Source organism: Mastacembelus armatus, chromosome 11 (assembly GCF_900324485.2).
Source record: "Mastacembelus armatus chromosome 11, fMasArm1.2, whole genome shotgun sequence".
NCBI lineage: Eukaryota > Metazoa > Chordata > Actinopteri > Synbranchiformes > Mastacembelidae > Mastacembelus > Mastacembelus armatus.
Window position 1 is genome coordinate 8,262,838 of NC_046643.1, and position 13,660 is coordinate 8,276,497.

Genomic DNA, 13,660 nt, shown 5'->3' on the forward strand with positions numbered 1-13,660 from the left:
CAAAAAAGAACTTCATGTATCAGGTGGCATTAAAACAGCCATTTAAAAAAAAACACCATGGAAATTTGTGGAATAACTGCTCCCAGGGCTCTATTTGTCATGAATTCAACACCGCTTGCAGACGCTTTGAACGATTGCTATCAGCAGACTCAACTAAACTGAAGTCATATAAAACTGAGATGTGCTAAAGACTGCAGCAAGAAAACATGTTGATGTTTTCCAAAAAGAACAGTTGCACCATTTGGTATAGGTCCTACAGACCGGTGTTTGCTTGCCAGCAGGAGCATCTCAGACATGTCAGATTGGCTCATGAAGATGTCTGAAGCCAAGTGAGTACTCCGAGTGTGTATGTAATGTCTGTGCTTGATGAGAAGCATGTGTTGTAATAATTTACCAAGAGTTTTTGTGATAGTTGTGATGATATTTTTCCTTCAGTTTTTTTACTGGCTTTAGCTGCTTGTTGTTGAGTTTAAAATGACTTACAATGACTATATATAAGATGCATATTGGCAGCGTATGCCATTTGAGTTTGTGTGTGGTCATGTGGTGTATATTTTTATATCTTTCTGTACGCATACGCATGTGGGCTGCTATTTACCTGGTTAAATGTGTTTTCCAACAGCTCATTCTCAGCAGCACGACGACTCTTGGGAGCATCAGGAGGACACTGCAGGCATGCAAAAGAAAGATAATTTAGAACAGTGTAGAATACCACTTTGGTGATTTCCACTCTGAATGGTATAATTCTGTTCTGGACATGATGTAAAACAAGTCCCCCTGAATTTTGTGCCTCATTCTGTTTGATTCAACATAGAACCGTGGCAAGTCTTAGAGCATGTACTGACACAGAACAGAAGTTAAAAACTTCATATTAGAGGTACTCTATGCTTTGACATAACTGTTAATTATCATAGTGGTGATGCTGCATCAACGTTTCTAAGATAAGTCTCTTCTTGTAGAAACAACCCAGTTGAATTATAACTGGATATAAGACTAAGGGACCCATTATTGAGTACATTCCAATTGCATTATTTTATTGCTCCTCATCCCTCGATCTTTGCTCAGTTCATAAGTTGTTCCAGTCTCCTGTCTCGAAGCACGTCTTAAAGCTAGATACATGAGACCATCCTTCACAAAGGTCTTTCACCAGACTGACACATCCATTTATTGGATATTTGTTAGTGATTGGATGCTGCAGCTGATTGGACTGATAAGAAACTACATCACAATGGCTTTATATTAAAGTTGATGGATAGTAGAGGACCAATTTCAAGTTTTTATTTTGTTTTTTAGATTCATCATCAGGATAAAAGTAGTGCAAACATGTAGGTCTAACAGGTAAAAGAACCATGTACAATTTTCTTTGCAAGTTCTATGTTGTATATATACATGTTACAAACATGAATGCAAACCATCAACACAAAAAGGATCTACCAAAACATTTACAACTGGGCATTAAGGCCTGCAATGTGAATGCAGTCAAAACGACTCCATACAATACAAATATCACCCTAATCTTATGAATCAGTATTCTGATGTTTAAGTGGGAAAAGTCCGATTACTTTGGCAAATTTATTAATCAGCACACCTCCTGTTTTATATTCCTCCTCACCCAGCCCATTTGCACTGTGTGCTGCAGCACCTACATGAGCCAAAATAGCAGGTGTATTGGGAGACACCTACACTGTCTGTGCCCTCATTTGTCATTGCAATTAAATGGTGAAAAGAAGGCCAAAAAAAGTGGGCTAACATCAGCATGCTAACATCCACAATGACATCGCTAGCATGTATTTATGCAGTGTGTATAGGGCTTACCATTTTTAGTTTAGCATGTCAGCATGCTCACATCTGCTCATCAGCACAAAATGGTGAGTTATATATATATTAGATATGGGTTCCGGTCTAATAACATAACAAATTATAACAACTTGGCCTTTCAAGGAGTGATGTCAGGTGCAGGTGGCCAGAAACAACAAGTCTCATTCATAGAAAAACTGCCTGCATCACTGACAAAGCAACACAAAGACCCCTCAGATGCCAAAAACATAAATTTAGTTCATGTGCAAGAAGTGGCAAAGTGAAAGAATGTCAATAGAAGTGAACATTTCAGTCAAAAGAGCATTGTCAGCACAACTTACACACCCTGTAATTCTACAGACGTAAATAGACTAACAGCTAACTTCAATCAAGATAGGGGAGAAGCCAGGACCACAACGTGGTCACATGCGCTCATCAACCACTTCGGTCTGGTCAGACAACTCGCATGAATATTAATGTATGAGGTCACACATATATATGACACATACACATATGCCAGTCCAAATATATAAACATCTAATACCTATCTAATACCATGTCATGTTGAACAGAGCTAAAGAATACAGATCACCATGAAATATAAATGGAATGTATTATCTCTAACAATATAATGCATGTGCTTGTATTATGTAAAGTTACTATGCAGTGTAGCCTTTAAACCACAATCTCAAACTATTGACAACTGGCTATTCTATCTAGTTTTGTGTCTAAAGAAGCTGCATGCAATTCAGTGTGTATGTGCACTCCTTATTTCAAATTTAAACGCAGCTTGGAGGAAGCCCTGCAGCACACACAGAGGCTTCCTTCTTCAAACTCTCTAATCCAATCTACAGCATCCTGCTTTCAGAGGAATCTACACTTTTAAACTTCAGAAGAAGCTCCTCATACTATTTGGTAATGAAAGACACATAAGCGCACACACACACACGCACACACGCACACACACACACAGAAACATAAGCACAGACACTTGAGAGAATCCTGACAAAAAAGTTACAAAAATACATTCAGATTAAAAATAAAGCCAAGAATTGCCTGTTTGCAATTCTCCCCATACCTGAACAATCACTTGCTCCGTTTTTGCCTGTCAAAACAGAAACATACTGTTCTATTTATGTCCTATGAATATGTTTCCTATTTGATAAGACTTGTGTCAGATGCCTCCAAAAAATATTCTGCATAAAGATACAGTTTATGAAAAGAGGTAGCAAGAAAAGAAAAGAAGGACTAGAAATGTTTATCTTCAGAAGCTGTAAGAAAATACAAGTAATACTTTCAATCAGGCTTTTAGTCACACTTTAGCAGTACAAACAATACTGCTTAACTTCAGTCGATGTGACATAATTGTACACAATGGAATTACTCTAAACCCTAGTCAATTTGGATACACAATAGCCCATGTTAAACACAGGCTCTGAAGAATATTGTGTTAAATAACATAAGACAGGCTTTTTCATATTTGCAGAAGCCAATGTCAAGTAACTGATGGAGTGCTATATGGAAAGAGCTCTCCCTGCATATCAAAACCTAAGGCGGGCAGCCAAGAGAAGTTTTTTTTTTTCTTTCCAACCACCTAAAATTAGTTTGGGAAAAAAATGACCCTAATGTAGTATCAAGACAAAGGGTTGCTGATTAATACGCTTTTAGGGCAAACGCACAGACCGTTTATTATGGTGTTTAATCCTGATAAAGCAAAGTCAGCTTTTTCTGCAGCTGTTGCACAGTAACCTTCCAGCAAGTAACTGTGGCTTCTATTGTGACGCAGCTGCAGAAACTGTTGAGTTATAATCACTGGGTTTAGTTTGGACTAGACAGGTAAGAAGTTACTTCAGATTGTACAAAACACTAATTTCTTCAGTGGAGTCACTGAACAGTGGCAGTCACATATTAACCACAGTGGAGAAGACAGTTCAATCTACAATTTCAGTAGCAAGGGGGCCAGCTGGTTAAAATGGGTGCTCTTTGAGCTAACATAAGAGGCTAACAAAAGAATTGTCAGTGAAGATGGTGAATCTCTACCAGTGACAAGTGCCAGGACAACTGCAGCCGGACATCAGCACTGTTCTACTTCAACCATTAGCTTTGAGAAAAAAACACAGATTTGCTTTCTGGCAGTCAGTTTCGTGAGAAGCTCAATACCACACTTGTATCTGCACAAAGACCAAAAACAGTTTTAAACAGTAAGCCAGAGTAAGACTGTAGTAATATTTACTCTACAGAGTTGTAACAATGCTGTCATCTCACTGTCAACCACAAAGCAAATAAGCATATTCTCTAAAATCTCAAATTAATTGTCTAAATTCCAGGTTTACCATTGTTTGCATTATAAAGATGATGCAGGAAAGAACTTACTTTTGAGCAGTTCTGAATATTCTGTACGCAATAAACTGTTAATGTTATTTTTAGTCATTTTAAATCAGTTGGTAAAAGCTGACAGTCTCACCCGAGCCCCGGGTATCTCACAGCAGGCCTCTTGGATGGCAAGAGATGGGTCACAGTAGAGCATCACCTGCTGAATGTCCATCTGTGGGGGCAGGAGATAAGTCCATAAGTCATTTGCTTTCTTTAATAAATAATGGAAACGGAGTTTAAATGAGGCAATAAACATGGTTGACAGACAATTTCTCATTTATCTGAAGTATTATGAAAGGTCTTGGTAAGAGCATACATGGACAAAAATCCCCACTGTGCTAACAAAAGACCTTCCTTGTTGTCTACCTAGCCTGGTTAATTGATCATCCAATTAAGTGCCTTGATTACTGGATGTACTCAGTGTTAGTAAGCCTGTCTCACTACAGGTCCATTCTTCTGAGTATTTCACCATCTTTTTTTAAATCAGGAGCGAGTGACATAGCCTCATAGAAAACAGTCCTTCAAGGACATAGCCTATAGTCCAAGACACAAAAATAAGAACATACGCATCCACACACAGAGACAAATCAATGATTCCAGTGCAAAGGCCTTTATGGGACGTTGATCCACTGGATTAAAGTCGGGATGGCATAGCATGTTATTAAACTTATATATGCCAGAGGTATACTGAATCATTTTGCAAATGCCATGTCATTTTGTAGGGTTTTGGTCCCAATAAGGGAGTTTTATTCCATTCAAACCTCCTCTGTAACAGATACGTGTTTGTTCTTCATACAGAGAAAGCTTAAAGGTCACCACACTTTCGAAGAGTAAGTTTATATGACATTTACATTGCAAAGCCTAACCTTGATCAAAAGCTTTTCAACAGTCAAGACAGAGTAGGCAGCACACAAAGCACTTTGTATCTTATTTTTCAGTTCTCTTTAGGTCCAAACTTCTTTTAACCATGTAACCAGTAACCAGTGATTGCTGAAAACAAGTACATTATTTCTAAAAGTTCAAATCAGTCTTCGTTCCTTTTAAAGCACTAAAAACAAACTCATCGGCATGCCCAATGTCACACTGCTCTTTGCCAACTCTGGATGCTAGTTTGCTTTAATTCTACTTTGTTTAAATTCTGTATTTGACACCTTTGACCACTCAGTTTTAATCAACTGGAAAAGTGGGTTGACATTAGGTTGGGAGGAGTTTATGCAGAACTTACAAGACCCCTCTCACCACCTGTAGTGTCCCTTGAGGGTCAATTTTTGGTCAACGTTTATTTTCCATTGGGTCATATATTTAAAAAGGGGATACACTGGTGATGGAATATTAGCCAAAATACTATATTAGTAATAGTAGTACCTGCACAGGTGCAGCATCAGAGGCTCGAATGCCCAGCAGAGTGTGCCCATCAGTAGGCAGAACTCCACGGGGCTCCAAGGGTTTGGTCTCGATGGAGCTGCAGTCTACATGGAGTGAGACATCCCCCTGTCGCACACTGAGGGCCACTTTGTGCCAGCGCAAGTCCATCAGGGCCTCCACCCCCTCCCCGGTGAAAATGCAGCTCACCAGGTCAGCTACAGTGTCTGCACCTCTGGCTCGGACAGACAGGGTACTATCGGGACCACTGAGGTCTACAGAGAGCTGGGTTTCCAAGTAGAGATGAGGGAGAGATGGGTAGAAGAAAAATCATGAAATGCACAAATGCTAATCTAACAACACTCAAAAGCAGTTAACTCAGGCCTCTGGATAAGACATATGTACTGTATCTTAAGCTGTCTGACTGACAGTGGCTTCCACAAAGACTAATATGTACATGCTGCTACCATCTAACAAAGCTGTAGAACAGAGTAGTGAAGATGAGGTAAAGCGGAAGACATAGTAATTACACACACAAGTAGTACAACCAATCAATCACTCCTAATGAGGCAATTTGGCCTCCATCCATCATACACATTGAGTATTTAAATCCGGGCTCAGACTCTTAGTGATTATGGGAACTCTTAGGGACTTCAGTGCTTCATCATGGAACACAAATGAATAACAATGAAGGTGAATGAAAGAGGAGAGCAGAAGATGATTGAGGGAGGAGCAATGGAAAGAAAGAGTGAGAGAGAGAGGGGGATCGAAACCAGAATGAGAAAGGACAAAAAGCATCTGGACTGAAAGGGGGGAGAGAATTGAAAAGGTGTCACAAGAGAGAATAAAGAGAAGGGGAAAGTGGATGACTATGCAAAAGAGGGATGAGAGATGAGAGACATGAAGAATGAGTAGGCAAAAGGTGCGATGAATATAAAGGTCAGAGATTGAGGAGAAGCGACTGCAGGAAGGGTAGGGAAAGAACAGTAATCAGGAATGCATAAAGGAGGCAATGAGGAAACATTGAGTGTGGTGCACCTGTGGGTATCCGTGCTGATCAGATATCTGGAAAAGGTAGACAGTGTCCCTTAGGGCAGCCTTCTTTAAAGCAAGGGTGAAGATCAAGGTGAACTCCTCAGGTAGGCCATGAGGGAACACCTGACTGGAAGACAGAAGATCAGAAAATTCAGGGATATGACATTCTTTCATTCGTCAATTCGCTGTAAAACTCTACAACTGTACAAAAAGTTTAGAGGGAAACACCATCAATTGTATACATAAAGGTTAGTTTACTAGCCATGGAGAGGGGCTCTCTTCTTTGGTTCTCAAAGAGTTTTTTGAAGTTAGAGAGAATAACCCATGATTTTGTCATCAGGGCCTGGAGACTTCAGAAAGACAAACATAACTCAGAAAATGCTACTGCTCCTGGTTTTATGTAGACAAATGAATCCTATTGTTCCTCTATTTCTGCAGAATGTGTACATAGTCAATCTATCAAGATTTGCAAAATTAAGGATAGAACAGCCTTTAATGTCTTCATTTTCACCAAACTTTTTACTTTTTAATACCTCTCTCTTGTGACTCCTTTCTAACTTTATGGAACTGAAATACAAAATTGCTGGAATAAATTTCTTGCAAAAGCTAAAGGTTTTTTGCTCTTTGTCCCTTCTTCACTTATGCTTCTATGTGTGTGTGTGTGTGTGTGTGTGTGTACTCCTATTCCATATCACCTCATTTTTGACTGCATCCAGCAGTACAATGCAAAGCCCCCTGTAACCCTCTGGTCCATTTTCATAGCAGATACAGTCCAGCAAGCTTCACCTCTCAGTTTTTATTTAAGGGCATCTAAGCACAAATATATATATATATATATATATATATATACACACACACACACACACAAATATTCACTGCATGGAGGTGTGTACATGTATTGAGAGATGAAGGGTTCACAAACAAGCCCAGTGAAATGCATGCTCACTGAGATGGTGAACACTTTGAAATATTCTCTCTTGCTCTATTTCTTTCTCTCACTTTGCACGCATACACACACACACACACACACACACACACACACACACACACACACACACACACACACACACACACACACACACACACACACACACACACACACACACACACACACACACACACACACACACACAGAATTGTTGATGCTGGCAGCTGGTTTCCCACTCCTCGAAGTGGGGTGACAGTGATTTATGACTGAGGGAAGATCCAAGGGAAAACAGCCAACTACAGGACGTCAAAACAAAGGGAGGATGAGCAGGAGAGAAGGTGAGAAAGAGAAAATGTTGAACCAGGAGACCTGGGGAGACAGAGAGAAAGAAAAGGAAAATGGCAAAGGGAACTATAGCAAAGGACAGAAATTTCTGGGAATTATATAAAAATGCATAACAGTTTTGCATTAACTATCCTATGGTATATACTGCAGATAGACAACATAAACCAGCGAAAAGAGTGTGTGGAGAAAAGACAGATGATCAAGGGAAACAATGCTGAGAATAGTTTGTTGCCTTGCTGTCGATTAGTGACATAAGCTGCAGGGCACAAAACCACTCACAAACTATTGACTTTTACGTTTAAAGTACCTCACCTTATCCTATTACATTTAGGGTCCTGGTAAAGAACACATAAACCGCTCAGACACACAGATCCACAGAGACACACACACACTTGAATCACTGGCCAAACAAATTCAGATCTAGCCTCTCCCAACTCTGAAAGAAAGTTACTTCTGCTTCTGTTGTTTTAAAAAGAATAAAGTCGGTGCAAGCCAGAGATGCACAGGGGAAGACAGGGAGGGGGAATCTAATATTGAAAAATCTCCGGTTTAAGATGGGAATATAACCAGCAGAAGTGTACAGGCACCCTCATACTGAGTTCTAACTGTATCAATCAATTCTTTTCAGTGGAGAGTTTCTATCTCTGAATGTATATACCTAACTGAAATTTATTTTATACATCTAAAGCTTAAGAACACAAAAAAAAGAGTACAGCTAAGTTTTAGTGTCCAAATGTTGCTTTATAACCTTAAATGTTATTAATATTTTAAATAATATGTATACAGTTTCAAGAGAAAAATGAACTTCGCAGACAGCACATACATTGACAACTATTCTAAAAAAAATACTCTGTGGATATGGGAATTTATGTAAAGCTGATGGTGCAAAGCTATGGTTCACATCACCAATGTCAGAACTAATCTAAATCTTTCTGGGGCCCTGAGCAGGATTTAATTTACTCAGCAAATGCTGGGAAAGGTGACAATAGTTGGCCAAACTCTTGTCACATTGTGACATATTTTTTTTAACTGACATATTTTACTTTGAAAGCCATACTGTTCAATTAATATTTCTGAATTATGTCCAGTTCCAGTAGATAATTTACGCTACACAATTTCAAAAATATGCCATCAAGAATTTGTTTTAGGGCTGGCACATTGTGATTTTACATTAAAAGTGCAGAAAAAAAAGTCCAGTACTTAAAACAATATCAAAAATCTATAGCCATGCTAGCATGGCAGTGCACTGAACTAAACATCAGCGTGTTAACATGCTTGCTATAACAGTGTTAAGATGCTGATGTGTAGCAGGTCAAATGTGTACCATATTCAGCATCTCAGTGTACTGTGTTAGCATGCTAACACATAAACACAAGTACACAAGTGAGGCTGGAGGGAATTTCATTAGATTTGCAATTGTTTATTCATAAACCAAAATTGGTAGCTGCCCCAGAGGCTCAAGTCTCTGCCCTATTCCCAAATTAATAAACGCTACCCCTCTCAACACTGATTAATAATGATACTGTCAATAATAACTATGTGCATTTGAATTAAGATGAACACGCACAAAACAATAACAAATGCGTCACATAAAAGCCAACATATTTCCCTGTTTATTTGTTCTAGCCCTGCCATCAGACACGTTGAAATCGGTGCCGTGAAGCCAAAGCCTTGCTTCAGACTGGAGTGCCAGGTGGGGATGATGTTGCTGCAGGCATTCTTGCTAATCTTGTCATGACAACATCAGTAGCATCTTTACATGATCACCATCTCTGTATTCTACGTCTGAAATCTAAAAATAGCCTATAATCAAAATGGTTCAGCTTGCCAGATTGGCTAATTGATTAAAACACTGCGTTATCTACTTAAAAAGAAATTTGATAGGCAAAAATGACCCGCTAGAGATGCATGTTGATGGGGAGAGAGTGATGTAGGAGAGTATGTTACACCGTTTTAATTTCATAATCTTTGAATATTCCCACGACATAAAAGACCCGGTTTTGTACTAAGAGTTTCCTGCTTAGGCAAAGTGGAATTATTTCTGTCAAGGTGAAAAAAAAAAGTGCTGTTAGCATATTCCTTTTCCCTCTAGTGCTGCACATAGAGGAAAAAAAAAAAATCTGTGATCTTCGAAGCAAAGAACTTGCTCTGTTGACCCGTGTCAAACTGAGCTACAAAATACTGTGTCATAGCCAAAGCACTGAGTCTGGATCGGCTTCTTTCATGATCATTAACCTTTGCATGGTTATCATTGGTTGCTTATCTTTTTGTTGATCGTTAAACAGGAATTAATTGTGCTTTTCAACTCCTTTTTGAATAAGAACAGCAGCAAGATGCTTTATATGTACATGACCTGTCAACTGCACTACATTTAATGTTAAAATCCCTACATGCATTTCAGTTCTGTCACAGATACTTTGATCTTGGCCTCAAGTCATAATTTCACAGAATTGCTTCTTTTCTCTTTTAGACAATTTAGTGGCACAAGAGACACAGGCCAAAAGCAATCAAATCAGATTTTTCTGAAATTACAGTATGTGTGTCCAGCTGTGACTGGTGCCCATTTCTCTGTCAGCAGACAAGTGAAAGGGCCAAGAGGAAAGCACATGTAGCTTTATCTGGCTGTCAATCACCTGTGTCTGTTTGGATTAGCTGAATGGATTATCCTCTGATAAAAAGTAAAATGCTGTTTCTCAACCATTGTACATATGTCTCGCACTAGCTACCTTGCTGGTAATCAGTTGAAAAGCTGCTTGACTGCAAAGAGGCCTGTGGATGGAAGCCATCATTATATAGATTCCAAAACACTGTCCATACCCTGAAAGTAGATGCCTGTGACATCAACTGCTGCAACTACACACATACACCCACATACATGTTTATATGCTGAGCATAAACACTTTCATACTGTTACTGAGATAAAAAGCCATAGAATAAGCCTGAGGGTTTGTTCTGACACATTCACTTATTGCCTGGATTTGAACCTTTAACGCTCTTGTTCCCTCATGACTACATCCCTTAATCGCCCAACTGTTCTCCACCTCCACTCTTCTTTTGTGCCTGAAACCCTTCCAAACAATACAATTTAAGTGAGCAAAAAATACAAATAAAAAAAGAAAATGAAGAGAAAAAAGAAACATTATGATGAACTGACGCCAATAGATAACACTTTTGAACTTTATCTGCTTTTCAGTGGCAAGAAGGCAAGACACAAAGAAAGAAAAAAAAAACATCAGATTTTGTCATTTTAGAAACATATAGAAGACACTGAATTCTTTGTATGGAGAGAAGCTGAAGGAAGCTGAATGAAAGGCAGCTGATCGGCAGGTTTGATGGGTTAACATCGGCTATTCTCTTTGAGTTAAAAGAAAGTCAAACAAGTTGCATTCTTCACTGATAACAATGCTCTCGATGGCATCAAAATTTCAATGAATGCTCTAACATATCACATCAAAATCCCAAACCAGCAACAGAGGAGAAAGAGAATGGTTTCATCCCCTCTGTGTATGGTTAGAGGCAAAACAAAAACATCTTGGATTTTCCTCTTTGGCTCCACAGATTTTGATTTCCTGAGAAATGACGGTGTTTTTCCCTCTTTTCATAAGAACAACTACTCTCAAAGCTGGTGACAGACAATATATGTGACACTTTTAGAACAAAATGTCTCTACCAGACAAGAGTGTTTTGTAGACAGATTTATCAGTCCTTCATATGAGTTGAGCTCACAGCGCTGGACAGAGTGATAAAATACTCCAGGCTGACCCAGTTGGCGTGTTCTGAAAAACCGCTTTATCAGTGAGTAGAAAGAAGCTAAGTCGTCTGAAAATCAGATATAATTTACAAGAACTGAAACATAAAACAAAAACAGGGGACTGAAAAACAGCCAGCACATAAATCTAATAAGTACTTGTCATGCAATTCCAAACATAATCTATATCCAACTAGTGTGTAAAAACAACATGAAAACCCAGGATAGCATAATTACACCATGTCAAGCTGTAAAATCATGTTGTGCAAGGAAGCTGTGCTTTGTTGGAGTTTATGGCTGCAGGTCTCTTTGCCCAGAAACAAGATCAGAATGAGCTCAAGCTCTAAAATGTGGCTATTAAATTCAAACCCTTATAACTTTTGTTGTCAACTGCATCATGCCTGCTAATTAAGGCCGTCATTCCCGTAGTATGTGTTCAAGCAAATTAAGTCAGACTCTTCATATGAAAACTAGTTACATGCGGTCACAGCAGGAAAACCAAAAGGCTGTTACAGTTCGGTTTTACAAGCGAGTGTCTGTGGTGAGGCAAATAAAGTGGTATTTCTGGAAATGTAATCAGAGATTGACCCTCACAGTGCCACTTGCCAAGTGCCTGCTTTTTACACAACCACCACTGGACAGCGCTGACACATTGAGTTCAGGGTTCAGAGGCTGATTAGCCGTCGGGTGTTCAGCCTCTCTGCCTCTCCTCTTTGTTAGGACATTGCATGAGACAACAGAGCCTACAAATGAAATTTATTTTACTTCCTGTATTAGAGTCTGTACCACCTAAAAGATATGCTAGAGAAAGAACGAGATGTGGAGAGAAGGAGAGTAGTACAATAAAACTTACTCTGTGGGGCGTAGGAGTGCTGTCTTGCCCAGGCGGAGGATGATGGGTCCTCGAGGGTTGCGGATCTTCTTAATATCTGTGCTCTTGAGCAGGGAGAATCGCCTCACCAGATTAAAACCTGACAACAAATGGCATTCGTGAGCACCCACACAATAATTCATATGCGTCTGATTGTGCTTGTGTATTCACCAGTGATATTGTGCCTGGCTGTCTGAGGAAACTTCCATTCATCCACCTGTAAGGACGGGCACTGTAGATCTGTGGAGACAAACACAGAGGGTGATGCCAAACAAAAAGCAAAAGGTTTTAAAGACTATATCACAAGTGTGACCTTTAATCCTTGCTATGGGGAGGAAATGGACTGGGCTTGTGTAACAAAGTACAAGCAACTTCAAACATACAGTACATACATTTAGGAGTAACAGAAATATTGATCTGAAAGAAAGAGAAATGAAGATGGTGGGGGTGAAAGAAAGTCAAAAAAAGAGTGTACAACAGAGCTAGATGACATTAGGGCAAAGCTGTGCAGAGAGGAATACACAGCCCAGTCTGACAGGTTGTCTAGCACCAAGCTTGTCTGTCGCGGTAGCCTCTGTTTGATGGATATGTTCTCACCCTGTCAGGGGAGGTCACAGAGAGTTGTGTTGCCTTTCAAAGCGGCCTGCCTGACTACAGGGGGAAGTTGTGAAATGTGTAGAAAAAAAAACAAGCTAGTACCGGTGGACAATCACTGTGATCCACATTTAATTGATCTCTTTGGGGCCGAGGACCCTAGGCACGATCAAGACATTCTATGGGGCACTGCTTTTCAAAAAGTTTAGATTTTTTTTTTCTTCCTATGACTGCAGAGAATCTGGAAGCAGGTGGTGCCCTTTGTTAACCAAAAATAAAACCTAATGATTTTCTCTAAGCTGTGTTGCTGTCAGTAATATTCTGAATCATTAATGTGTGCCTTCTGCCAAAACTGAAGGTCAGATATTTTCATTTAACCCAATTCAAGGCTGTCCGATGCATAGGGAGGGTGGTGATATTTTTATTACCTATGCAAAAGCACAAACTCAACAATAGAAGTATACGCACTAGGTTAAGCCACATGTTTATCTGCTTTAACTAAAGGTACAAATATTAGTAGGCCCAGGGTACAAGCTGGATAAGAGCCAAACCTAAGGGCATGTCTTTTTCTGTCAAGCATTTTTTGTCAAATATATTTTGCAATAAA

The 13,660-nt window shown here is 39.4% G+C and overlaps 1 protein-coding gene across 6 annotated transcripts in view; it reads right to left on the minus strand.

Moving 5' to 3' along the window:
- col16a1 (collagen, type XVI, alpha 1) overlaps positions 1-13,660 on the minus strand; it is a 63,180-nt gene that overhangs the window by 33,500 nt on the left and 16,020 nt on the right. For 5 of the 6 annotated variants that reach the window (XM_026300503.2, XM_026300505.2, XM_026300502.2 and 2 more), the window contains exons 3-8: positions 12,631-12,699; positions 12,442-12,559; positions 6,571-6,694; positions 5,536-5,817; positions 4,262-4,342; positions 599-667 (exon numbers count right to left, since the gene is read on the minus strand). In XM_026300503.2, the coding sequence (XP_026156288.1) occupies positions 599-667; positions 4,262-4,342; positions 5,536-5,817; positions 6,571-6,694; positions 12,442-12,559; positions 12,631-12,699 (743 nt within the window). Of the gene's footprint in view, positions 1-598; positions 668-4,261; positions 4,343-5,535; positions 5,818-6,570; positions 6,695-6,825; positions 7,556-12,441; positions 12,560-12,630; positions 12,700-13,660 lie in introns of those variants that run through there. The other variant, XM_026300506.1, reaches the window with a different exon arrangement.